The sequence below is a fragment of the Acanthopagrus latus genome, chromosome 2 (assembly GCF_904848185.1).
Source record: "Acanthopagrus latus isolate v.2019 chromosome 2, fAcaLat1.1, whole genome shotgun sequence".
Classification (NCBI taxonomy): domain Eukaryota; kingdom Metazoa; phylum Chordata; class Actinopteri; order Spariformes; family Sparidae; genus Acanthopagrus; species Acanthopagrus latus.
The window spans coordinates 379,987-392,700 of NC_051040.1; the positions used below are offsets into that span (position 1 = coordinate 379,987).

The 12,714-nt window shown below is 44.8% G+C and overlaps 2 protein-coding genes and 1 pseudogene across 2 annotated transcripts; 1 reads left to right on the forward strand and 2 right to left on the reverse strand.

Annotated features, from left to right (window-relative positions):
- Window positions 1-282: 282 nt before the first annotated feature.
- Window positions 283-1,088, reverse strand: LOC119007494 (annotated as a pseudogene).
- A 1,378-nt stretch (window positions 1,089-2,466) lies between these two features.
- On the forward strand, window positions 2,467-4,084 carry LOC119007518 (olfactory receptor 11A1-like). The gene is made up of 2 exons (XM_037077273.1): window positions 2,467-2,484; window positions 3,158-4,084. Exon 2 carries the CDS (start codon window positions 3,161-3,163, stop codon window positions 4,082-4,084), a length of 924 nt encoding a protein of 307 aa, XP_036933168.1. The 5' UTR covers window positions 2,467-2,484; window positions 3,158-3,160.
- A 2,987-nt stretch (window positions 4,085-7,071) lies between these two features.
- LOC119007541 (olfactory receptor 11A1-like) lies at window positions 7,072-8,040 on the reverse strand. The gene has a single exon (XM_037077305.1). It carries the CDS (start codon window positions 8,038-8,040, stop codon window positions 7,072-7,074), a length of 969 nt encoding a protein of 322 aa, XP_036933200.1.
- Between the last annotated feature and the right edge of the window lie 4,674 nt (window positions 8,041-12,714).

The window sequence follows — 12,714 nt, forward strand, 5'->3', positions numbered from 1 at the left end:
TCTCCAAAAAGTGAAGTGAAAACAGACAACCTTCCTGTGGATAATCCAAGACCATTTTATATCCATGACAAGAAGCTGGAGTGAAAAGCAGTGTGTTAGATACGGTAATATTTGTGTCACAGGTAACTCTGCTACAGTGAAATAAATGATGGGACAGCTGACAGAAAAACAGTCTACATTTTTTGTTTTACTTAATCATGTAAAAAAAACTGTAACAGCTGGACAGATATTTAGATTCTCCACACTTTCCAACCAAACAAACTCTTACATATAGAATGGATTTTAGACATTTTCAGTCCATATAGTATGGGGCTAAAGAGCGGTTGGCATGTGAGCCAGTATAATGACAAGAAAATTCTGAGTACATTAGATGAACCTTTCATATCAAACCTGCTCTGTAATATTTCAAAACAAACCCCAAAAGAGAAGTTGAGCAGAGAAGCGAGGTGAGGTGTGCAGGTGCTGACAGCTTTCTGTCTCGTCTGTTTGGAACCAGAGAAACACACTTTAAGGATCCTCATGTACGTGTAAAAGATTACAGTTAGAGGACCAAAGACTGTGAGAAAAGTGATAGTAAGTCCAAAAATGTTATTCAATCTGGTGTCAGAGCAGGACAGTTTGACGATGGAGTAGTTGTCACAGTACACTTTGTGGATGGTGTTCTCACACAGCTGTAAGGAGAAACTCAGATATACTGGAGCAACAACTGCCAGAAAAGAGGTTAACCATGTTACAACAATGAGCAAGGTGACCTTCTTACATGTCATATACAAGTTATATTGTAGAGGATAACAGATAGCAAGATATCTGTCATAAGACATGATGGATAAATTTGCAAATTCCACAGTGCCATAAGAATGCAAACAGTAAATCTGCAGGTAACAAAGAGAAGCAGAAACAGTGTGAATGTCAGAGAGAATCTGAGTCAGAAGGAACGGAAACAACCCTGAACTACCATACAGTTCATTTACAAACAGACTGCACAGGAACATGTACATAGGTTCATGTAAGCTCCCGTTCATACAGATAACCACGATGAGCAGAAGGTTGGAACAGAAGATTAAAACATATAAAAACACAATAATCATGAAAAGTAAATATTTCATAAGACCAGTGTCAAAGTAAGCGACGAGTGAGAAAAATGAAAAGTGCGTAGAGTTTCTCATGATCTTCTTCTGGTTCATAGAGAAATTATTAGTAAAGCTTAAATATTTAAACTTTCGAACAAATAACATTAATGATTGTTGGTTTGAGGGTAACAATAACACATGAAGTACATATGAATTATGTCTGGTTATTCAGTCAATCCCTCCTAACTGAGCCGAAGCTCTGCTTCTGCTTCTTTTAATCTTTTCAGTTCAGTGGACGCCCACAGCAGCAGTTTAACCTCATCACAGAAACGTCCAACTGATACTGATCGATTTATAACTGATACTCTGACTGGAGCTGACTTTGTAGAACATATATTTGAAAATCTGACCAGGCGGCTAAGTAAGGTTAATTGTTTTTCACCTTAAATGTCCAATATGTAACTTTCTGTTACCTCCTGTATACAATGTACAATGCCTCCTGTGTATAATGCACATAGCGTATAGTCCTTTCTATACTCCCCAAACTTTTCCCAGACCCGAGTTTTTGCTTGTGCCTGTAATGCTGTACGCTTGGGTTAGACCCTGGGTTAGACACCATTATGCTTGGACATGGTGTTCGTTATGTACAAACTGTGACTAACACAGAAGACCTGCAACAGAACACCACTTGGATTCAGGTGGGGCCGTTCCTCCCAGTCACATCCCTTCAGGTAACACTGTCACTGCCCACGTGCGCATTGAAGTCCCCCAGTAAAACAATGGAGTCCCCAGTTGGAGCACTTTCCAGTACCCCTCCCAGGGCCTCCAAGAAGGCCGGGTGCTCTATATACTGCTGTTCGGCCCATAAGCTGAAACAACAGTAAGAGACCTATCCCCGACCCAAAGGTTCAGAGAAACGACCCTCTCATTCACTGGGGTAAACTCCAACACATGGCAGCTGAGCTGAGGAGCTATAAGCAAGCCCACACCAGCTCGCCGCCTCTCACCGCAGGCAAATCCAGAGTAGAAGAGAGTCCAGCCTCTCTCAAGAAGTTGGGTTCCAGAGCCCAGATTGTGTGTGGAGGTGAGCCTGACTATCTCTAGCCGGTACCGCTCAACCTCCCACACGAGCTCAGGCTCTTCCCCCCCCACCGAGGTGACATTGCATGTCCCCATGGCCAGAGTCACCGTCCGAGGATTGGGTCGTCGGGGCCCCCACCCAGAGCCACCACCCAAATCAAATAGCACTGGCCCCTTCTGAACCCTCCTGTGGGTGGTGAGCCTACTGGAGGGCAGGCCCACGCTGCTCGTTCGGACAGCTCCCAAGCCGACACCATGGCAGATGTCAACTGGGCCACAGACGAAGGAGCAGGAACAGGTGTCAGCTGGGCTGGGATTCTTGGAAACCCGTCTGGTGTATAAGGTGCCCCCCTCAAGAAAGTGATGTTCCAGGCCATGTCCTGTGTCGCTGAGGTCCGGCTTCCTGTTCTGCCGTTCCATCACTTTCTTGAGGGGGGCACATTATACACCAGACGGGTTCCCAAGAATGGGTCCACTGGGGATTTATCTAGGGTACAGGATGCTGGCAGCTATCAGGGAGCTACTGCCGTTTCATTCTTCCACTAAAGCCCTTTCAAGCTTCTCCACATTGGAGATTAGCTTCAAGGCACCTGGAGCCCTCCTAGGTCTCCCCCAAATCTGACTTTGGGCCTCCTCCACCTTCCCAGCTTCATTTGGACTTTTTTTGTTTGCTTTGGCCTTTTTGGGACATCTGGTGGATGTCTCTTGGTGGTGGTGGGGGGGAATGTCCCTGTGTGTCTTTCCCTCTCTGTGGTTTTCCCTTCATTCCCCTCACCTGTCCTCTTCCCTCCTCACTCACCTCATCTGTTCCTCATCTCATCATTAGTGTGTCTGTATATAATCCTTGTGCTCCCTCTTGTCTTGGTCAGTTCATTTCATGATGTATGTTTTCAACATAAACTACTGTTTGTGTGTTTGGATCATTTACTTTGACAGTCTGTATCAAAATGTTACATTTCTCCTCAGCAATAGTTCCTCTACTGAAAAACACTGAGAGAGCTGAAAAGAGGATGAAGACAAACTCTACCCAGGTCTCATATTTCACTCTGAGTGCCTACTTTGACACTGGGCTTTTAAAATATCTCTACTTTATGATTGTTATGTGTTTATATATTCTAATTGTTTGTGCTAATGTATTTCTCATCGTGGTTATCTGTATGAACAGGAGCTTACATGAACCTATGTACATGTTCCTGTGCAGTCTGTTTGTAAATGAACTGTATGGTAGTTCAGGGTTGTTTCCGTTCCTTCTGACTCAGATTCTCTCTGACATTCACACTGTTTCTGCTTCTCTTTGTTTCCTGCAGATCTTCTGTGTGTATTCATACGTGTGTGTACAATTTTCCACCTTAGCTGTCATGTCTTATGACAGATATCTTGCTATCTGCTCTCCTCTGCAGTATCACACACGTATGACATTTAAGAAGGTTGTCTTGCTCATTGCAGTAACGTGGTTATACTCTTTTCTTATCATTGTTATTCTGATATTACTGATTGCTCCTTTACAGCTGTGTGGAAACACAATCCACAAAGTTTACTGTGTAAACTTCTCCATTGTGAAACTGGCCTGCTCTGACACCAGAGTAAATAACATTTATGGACTGATTGTCACTTTTCTCACAGTCTTTGGTCCTCTAAGTTTAATTCTCTACACGTACATGAGGATCCTTAAAGTGTGTTTCTCTGGTTCTAAACAGACGAGACAGAAAGCTGTCAGCACCTGCACACCTCACCTCGCTTCTCTGCTCAACTTCTCTTTTGGGGTTTGTTTTGAAATATTACAGAGCAGGTTTGATATGAAAGGTGTACACAGTGTGTTGCACATTGTTTTATCGCTGTACTTCCTGACCTGCCAGCCGCTCTTTAACCCTGTGATGTACGGACTGAACATGTCCAACATCCGCGTCATGTGTAAGAGGATGTTGTTGTTGTAAAGTCTTTCAGGCTGACTGAAGGAAACACATGAATAAAAAGATGCCTCTGACTCCACTCACGATGTCTGCTAACTGTGTAACCAGACAATAAATGATATAATAAGCGTATGTGTATTCGTTCAGCATGAACTCTGGCAGTAAGAGACACAGACAGACCAGTCAGCGCTCTGATGCAGCCTGTCAACACTGAACATCACAATCTGTGAAGTAATTAGTTACTAAAGATATCAGATACGTGTAGACAGGAAGTACCTCATAATTGTACTTAATACAGTAAATTGTAGCTGACTTATTCTCAGCTTTGACAAGTGTGACAAGTGTATATTGGTTCCAGTAAGAGTCTGTTGATCTCCTTGATGAGTAATGCTCGGTACGGGCCGACCTTTTTGACAGTCTCTTGTCAGAATGACTCCTCTCTGTGTCTGGCAACATTTACATACAGTCAATTTCTCAAAATCCAAATCAAACATGTAAATTGATGCTGGTGTCCCTCAGGTCAAAGGTCACCTCAGCATGTCAACATGTTTGTCTCTGAGGCGTCTTCACATTAGTCACAGTTTCCACTAATTCCCTCTGAAGCAAATTAAGTCAGAGCTGCTAACCAGTGAGACCAATCAGCCTGAGCAGACCTCAGTACTGGTTTAACTGGTCCACAGAGGGCTGAGGCCCATAATGACCTCCCCTCAGACCGCTGTGACATCACCTCAGGATGGACACATACTAAACAACATGAGAACTTCTGTTACTTCTTTTTATTCATTATATTATTTACATGAAGATCCTCAACCTGCTCGTCCACACTGTGATGTGACTGGAATGAGTATTTATCGATTGGAGAGTGTAATACATCATTAAGACCAAATCAGGTCTGTTCGAAAGAGACCCAGACACAGATCCCAAACCGTGCCTGGGTATTGTTCACCTGTGTTCACACTAATCAAACTAACTGGACTTTGAGGTCAACCATTCTTAGGTTGGGGTCCAGGCCCCTCAGCAGTGTAGCAACATGGTAGCTTATCCCTTGTTTTCAGACAGCTTTTAGCGAAACCTTCTGGATCGACAGGGGTCAAAAACCAAAACATCATGTGGTGGACACACACAGAACACACACAGCCCTGCAGCTAATCAGTGCCATGACTGATGGTCCGAGTGTCCAGACTATTAAACTTTCATTTTACAACACAGAACTTTCACACTCACGTCTGGTGTCCCCTAAAACTGAGACACGAAACTCCAGACTTCAAACACAATTTAAAGAGTAAATAGAGTTTAATCTGTAAGCATCAGTGCAATGTTGTTTTAATGGAAACAGAATTAACTGAGAGGAGCTTCAGTAGAGAGTGAGGACAGAGGCACATGTTCCTGCAGGGCCACAGCTCCCCTCACTCTGTTTTATAATGAAGAGGCCTCCATCCTGTTATTATCTGACCGATAATGTAAAATAAATAGATACATCTCCCTTGTGTTCTGCTGTTAATTCTGTTCAGAGAGTTATAAAGCACTTTGTTTGTTTGGGCTAGGCTTAATATATTCACAATAACTGTGACGTAAAACATTTAATGATTGATATCTTGTTAATGATTCACGTATGATAATATCATCCAGCCAAGATGTTGGGCCTCGTGGATCTTTTGTAAATGTTCATCTGGTCGTTCCCTCTTGATGTCAACTGTTCTTTATGGTTTTACAGTTATAGACACAAGAACAATTTGATTGCTTCTAAACATGTTTCTGTCTATAGATTTCACGATGATAACAGTATCATGAATTTGTTAGATTGCAATTCTGATATCCTGAGAAGATGCAGTCATTGTCCCTGAATCACAGACAGTGTGAACATATAACTGAAGCACAACACAGCCTGTTCACCTACAATACACCAGTCTCACAGCATGGTGACGACATGAGATGCTCCTATCAATCAAACTGACTTTGCAGGCAGCTTCAACAGGACCACTTAACTTCATGTAGTGAGCATGACGAGTTCACAGCTGCATTTATGTAACAATTTACACTCTGAGTCATTTCTTCATTTCTGGCAGAGTTTAGGCTCTACTAACATTTTCGTTGCACCAGCTGAAATAGTTTAATTTCAGGCAGAAGCGGTTGTTTAAAAGGTGAATTTAACATCACACAAAAACGTTATAATGTTGGTGAGTAAATCTCTGAGGTGAGATGACTTTATCATTTACAACCAGTCTCTGAGCCTCATCATGTGCTTGTTATAGTTATAACTCATGTGTTTCATCACTGTATGTTGCAGTTGGTGGATTCACCACTGGATGGTGCTGTTGTTATTTTGAACCAGCTGTAGATGAAGGCAGGAGGACAGTTCTCACCTCAGTAGTTGAGATGGAGGTTACAACTCTACAAACAACAACACAGTCTCAGTATCAAGTCTCTATGGATCATATTGTGTCAATGTTACACTCTAACCTCAGACACAACCTTGAGGCTCAATTTGGTGTCCATGAAACTTTTGTAATGACTGGATGACAGACTGGTCCGGTTCCATTAATAGTATCAGTCAAATCGTCCTCCTCTGCTTAAACATGTGTCATATTAAACCTGAACGAGTACACCTTCAGAACCAGAAGTTCACTGTTCTTCTGACTCGAGTATCTGCAGAGTGAAGTGTGTCAGTTCTGCCCTCAGCTGCCTGAGCACCATTACTGACGGCACGTTTTTAAAATGACAACAAAAGATCTTATCACAGGTAGTAAATGATCTCAGATAGGGTTTGGATTTACATTAGTTACATTTTCCATTGTTGCTCCTGTTAATGATTCCTCAGCAGTAATAAAGGCTGATTGGCCACGTCTGTCGGATCAACTGATAAAACATAACAGAGCAAAATACAACACCCAAGATAACTGTCATCCATCATCACCTCAAACTGTACACCATGCTGAATCCTCTTCATTACCACACACAGCAAACAAGACTTGTGTCCACACAGGTGAGCTCAGGGGATGTATTTACACTATTTATTCCTTATTCATGGATGGAAACCGTCTGCTGATGACCGACATGTCACCACACAGCAAACGCTTACATATGTTGCATATTTTGGACATTTTCAGCCCGTACAGCAGCGGAGTAAAGAGAGGCTGGCATGTCAGGAAGTACAGTGATAATAAAATGGCCAACACATCAGGAACACTGCTCATATCAAACCTGCTTTGTAAGATCTGAAAACAAACGCCAAAGGAGAAGTTGAGCAGAGAGGCGATGTGAGGAGTGCAGGTACTGACGGCTTTCTGTCGGTTCTGTTTGGAACCAGAGAAACAAACTTTAAGAATCTCAGCATAAGTGCAGATGATTAAAAATAGAGGCACGATGACAGAAATGAAAGTGTAAAAGAGACCGTAAATGTTATGCAGTCTGGTGTCAGAGCAGGCAAGTTTAACAACAGCGTAGTTTCCACAGTAAACTCTGTTAATGATGTTCCCACACAGCTGCAGAGGAGCACTCAGTGAGATCAGTGCAACAATCGCAAGAAAGGGGAAAATCCATGTCAGAGCAATAAGCACAGCAACTGTTTTAGGTGTCATACGAGTGTTATACTGTAGAGGACAACAGATAGCAAGATATCTGTCATAAGACATGGCAGCTAAATTGAAATACTCAACACACACGTACGAATACACACAGAAAATCTGCAGGAAACAAAGAGAAGCAGAAACAGTGTGAATGTCAGAAAGAATCTGAGTCAGAAGGAACGGAAACAACCCTGAACTACCAAACAGTTCATTTACAAACAGACTGCACAGGAACATGTACATAGGTTCATGTAAGCTCCTGTTCATACAGATAACCACGATGAGAAATACATTAGCACAAAGAATTAGAATATATAAACACATAACAATCATGAAATAGAGATATTTTAAAAGCCCAGTGTCAAAGTAGGCACTCAGAGTGAAATATAAAACCTGTGTAGTGTTTGTCTTCATGGCTGTGGCTCATCAATCACAACTGTTAACACATGAAGTCAACATGTCTCCTGCTGTCTGAGGTTGGTCTGCAGCTAAAGCTTCAACCACACACGGTAATGAATCAGCCAGTCACCAAAGTCCTGACTGAGAGAACGCCTTGAACCATGAAACAGATGGACATTGTGCTGCTTCAGTCCATCCTGAACTCTGCCTCTGCTTCTTTAACCTGCTTCAGCAGCAGCAGTCTGACGTCACCGGAGGACCTGCTGGCTGTTCGTCACTTCTAAATGATATCTCGCAGTCTCAGCTTGTGTTTTGTACTGCACTTTATTGATCTATCAATATATTTCTCTCATTGGTTGAATGCAAGAGAAAACAAAGAAGATCAAACACTTCTTGTTTTTTGTCTCTACTCTCCATGGATGTGATTATCAAATAAATTCACATACTACTGCAGTCCTTTCACTTCATATATAAAAGTAAGGGATAATGCCCGACAAGGCGTGGAGGCCTTAAAACCATCCAATGTGCAGCGGAGGATGTTTGCCTCCACGAAGTCCATTTATTCTCGATTATGGACACCTCGTCGGGCATTATCCTGCTTATACCATGGTCACTTTCCAAAAAAAAGACATTAAGACCATTAATTTATATTTTCAAAATATAAATTTTTCAGAAGCCATAAGTAAGTTTCCCTGGTAACGCCTGAGGGTTTGACTAATACCTGGAACAATCATCACCCTCCTGTAAGGTTCTTATGCAACGGAAACGTTGTTCACTCCTCCAGTATATAAGACGGACCATAGATACAACTTAACAATGGGAGATATTCTAGTCCTCTCAGCGATGAGCCAGAAAGCTAACGGTATGCTAGCAAGATTCAAAGTCAACAACATTGCATATGGTTGACAAACAGTAAATATAATTTGACACTATGTTTAACAACAAGACTAGCTAGGTAACCAGTCATGTCTTAGTCCCCAATTCAATATCAAGATTTTCACAAAATGATCGGCATGTGTAACGTTACTGTGGCTGCAAAAAAGAGAGTTGAACAGCAAACAGGATGTGAGATAATTTGCCAATGTGATACGAAGTATCTGTAAGTTTAGAAGGGGAGTGTACTTTCTGCAGCTTGTGTGTTACAGTCGCCATCCTGTGTTCTGTGTGTTCAGAGGATACTGAAGACTGACGGGCTGCACTCAGTGCATTTCATATATATATATATATATATATATATATATATATATATATATATATATATATATATATATATATATATATATTAGGGGTGGAACGGTTCACAAAATCCACGGTTCACTTCATATCATGGTTTTGTGGTCATGGTTTTCGGTTCGGTATACACTGGTTGGAAAATCAATTACTGTATGTCTTGTATAATCAGGTTAACACTGAAGTTAAAAGTAGGTAGATTCTGGCACTGCAAGAGAGGTGATATTGCTAGTTCCAACATGCTTTTAATTTATTTGGCAAAGAAAGTTATCTTTAACAAATGCTAAGAACAAGTAGCTATTCACTGTCACTAATTTAATGTAATGTAATGGGCAGTCACAGTCAGGAAACTTTCAGTAGCCCTGTCCTAGTCTTAGGTGACAGGTCAAACTAAGAGCGGTTCCAATGCCCCCGATGATGAGTATAAAAACAAGGACGTTCACGTCGCCCCGAATGGCATTACCGGGACCCAGGCTCAGCCCGAAAGAGCGATGTGGGCCCGCCCTCCAGTAGGTTCACCACCTGCAGGAGGGTTCAGAAGGGCCCGGTGCCATATGATTTGGGTGGCGGTTGTGGGCGGGGGGCCCAGCGACCCAATCCCCAGATGGTGACTCTGGCCATGGGGACATGGAATGTCACCTCGCTGGGGGGGAAGAGCCTGAGCTAGTGCGGGGGGTAGAGCAGTACCAGCTAGAGATAGTTGGGCTCACCTCCACGCACAGCCTGTGCTCTGGAACCCAACTCCTTGAGAGAGGCTGGACTCTCTTCCACTCTGGATTTGGAAGGAGGCGGTGAGCTGACGTGGGCTTGCCTATAGCTCCCCAGCTCAGCTGCCATGTGTTGGAGTTTTCCCTGTTGAACAAGAGGGTCATTTCCCTGTGCCTTCTGGCCGTGGATAGGTCTCTCACTGTTGTTTCGGCTTACGAGCCGAACAGCAGTGCAGATTATCCGGCCTTCTTGGAGGCCCTGGGAGGGGTACTGGAGAGTGCTCCAACCGGGGACTCCGTTGTTCTACTGGGGGACTTCAACGCTTACGTAGGCAGCGACAGTGTTACCTGGAGGGGTGTGATTGGGAGGAACGGCCTCCCTGAACTGAACCCGAGTGGCATTTTGTTACTGGACTTTTGTGCTAGTCACAGTTTGTCCATAACAAACACCATGTTCAAGCATAAGGGTGTCCATCAGTGCACGTGGCACCAGGACACCCTAGGCTGAAGGTCAATGATCAACTTTGTGGTTGTGTCATCTGACCTCCGGTCGTATGTCTTGGACACTCGGGTGAAGAGAGGGGCTGAGCTGTCAACTGATCACCACCTGGTGGTGAGTCGGATCTGCTGGCAGGGGAGGAAGCTGGACAGACCTGGCAGACCCAAACGTATTGTGAGGGTCTGCTGGGAACGTTTGGCGGAACCCTCTGCCAGGGAAGTCTCCAACTCCCACCTCCGGGAGAGCTTGGACCAGATCCCGAGGGAGGCTGGGGACATTGAGTCCGAATAGACAATGTTCTCCACTTCCATTGTTGACGCGGCTGTTCAGAGCTGTGGCCGTAAGGTTTCTGGTGCCTGTTGTGGTGGCAATCCCCGAACCCAGTGACGGACACTGGAAGTAAGGGATGCTGTCAAGCTGAAGAAGGAGTCCTATTGAGCAGGCTTGGCTCGGGGGACTCCTGAGGCAGCTGACGGGTACTGGCAGGCCAAGCGTGCTGCGGCACGGGCGGTCATGGAAGCAAAAACTCAGGTCTGGGAAAAGTTCGGGGAGGCCATGGAGGAGGACTACCGGTCAGCCTCGAGGAAATTCTGGCAAACCATCCAGCGCCTCAGGAGGGGGAGGCAGCCCTCCACCAACACTGTTTACAGTGGAGGTGGGGAGCTGTTGACCTCGACTGGGGATATTGTCGGGCAGTGGAAGGAATACTTTGAGGATCTCCTCAATCCCACTGACACACCTTCCATAGAGGAAGCAGAGGCTGAGGACTCAGAGGTGGATTCATTCATCACCCAAGCTGAAGTCACTGAGGCAGTTGGGAAGCTCCTCAGTGGCAAAGCACTGGGGGTGGATGAGATCCGCCCTGAGTACCTCAAGTCTCTGGATGTTGTGGGGCTGTCTTGGCTGACACGTCTCTGCAGCATCGCGTGGCAGTCAGGGACAGTGCCTCTGGACTGGCAGACCGGGGTGGTGGTCCCTCTATTCAAAAAGGGGGACCGGAGGATGTGTTATAACTATCGGGGGATCACACTCATCAGCCTCCCTGGGAAAGTCTATTCCAGGGTCCTGGAGAGGAGAATTCGGCCAATAGTCAAACCTCAGATTCAGGAGGAACAATGCGGTTTTCGTCCTGGCCGTGGAACACTGGACCAGCTCTATACCCTCTATACCCTCAGCTCTATACCCGCAGGGTGCTCGAGGGTTCATGGGAGTTTGCCCAACCAGTCCACATGTGTTTTGCTTTGTTGTTCACGAACGAGGGAAGGATGGAGCGTGAGATTGACAGGCGGATCAGTGCAGCAGCCGCAGTATCGGTCTGTTGTGGTGAAGAGAGAGCTGAGCTGAAAGGCGAAGCTCTCAATTTACCGGTCAATCTATGTTCCTACCCTCACCTATGGTCATGAACTTTAGGTCATGACCGAGAGAATAAGATCCCGGATACAAGCAGCCGAAATGAGTCCTCCGCAGGGTGGCGGGGCGTTCCCTTAGAGATAGGGTGAGGAGCTCTGTCACCCAGGAGGAGCTTGGAGTAGAGCCGCTGCTCCTCCACATCAAGAGGAGCCAGCTGAGGTGGCATATATATATATATATATATATATATATATATATATATATATATATATATATATATATATATATATATATATATATATATATAAAACACAGAGTTGCTGCTTCTCTAGTTCCTGGCATCACCCTGCGTAGGTAGGGTGCCTAACAATGCGTGAAGCTGTGCTACTCTGAATTCATTGACTTCTTCTCCACATGACTTCACACTCTCTCCCTCTCCACCGACCCACCGAGCCGGGAACCTACCCCATCTTGTCTTCACAAGGTCTTGTAGTACCTTGTCACTCTCCATCACCCTGCTTACTGTATCTGACCACCACGCTGTCACTTTCTCTCTCCCCTTAAAATTCACCACCTCCCTCACCCCCAGACCTCAGACTGTCACCACCCGCCGGAATCTGAACTCCCTATGGACCAATTTTCTCTAGTGTCTAGTGACGAAGCCTCCTCCACTCTGCTATCCTCCCTCTCCTCTTTAGACACTGTTTGTCCACTCACCTTCCAACCGTCATGAGCCTCTCCTCCCGACTCCCCGGCTGTCTGGATCTACGAGCAGAGAGAGAGAATCATTCTGATAACCTTGCTCACTTCCACTACCTCCTCTCTGACTTCACCCCCTCCCTTCTCTCATGACATCCTGCCATTCCTCACCTCTTTGATCAACTCCTCCCTCACTTCAGGGCT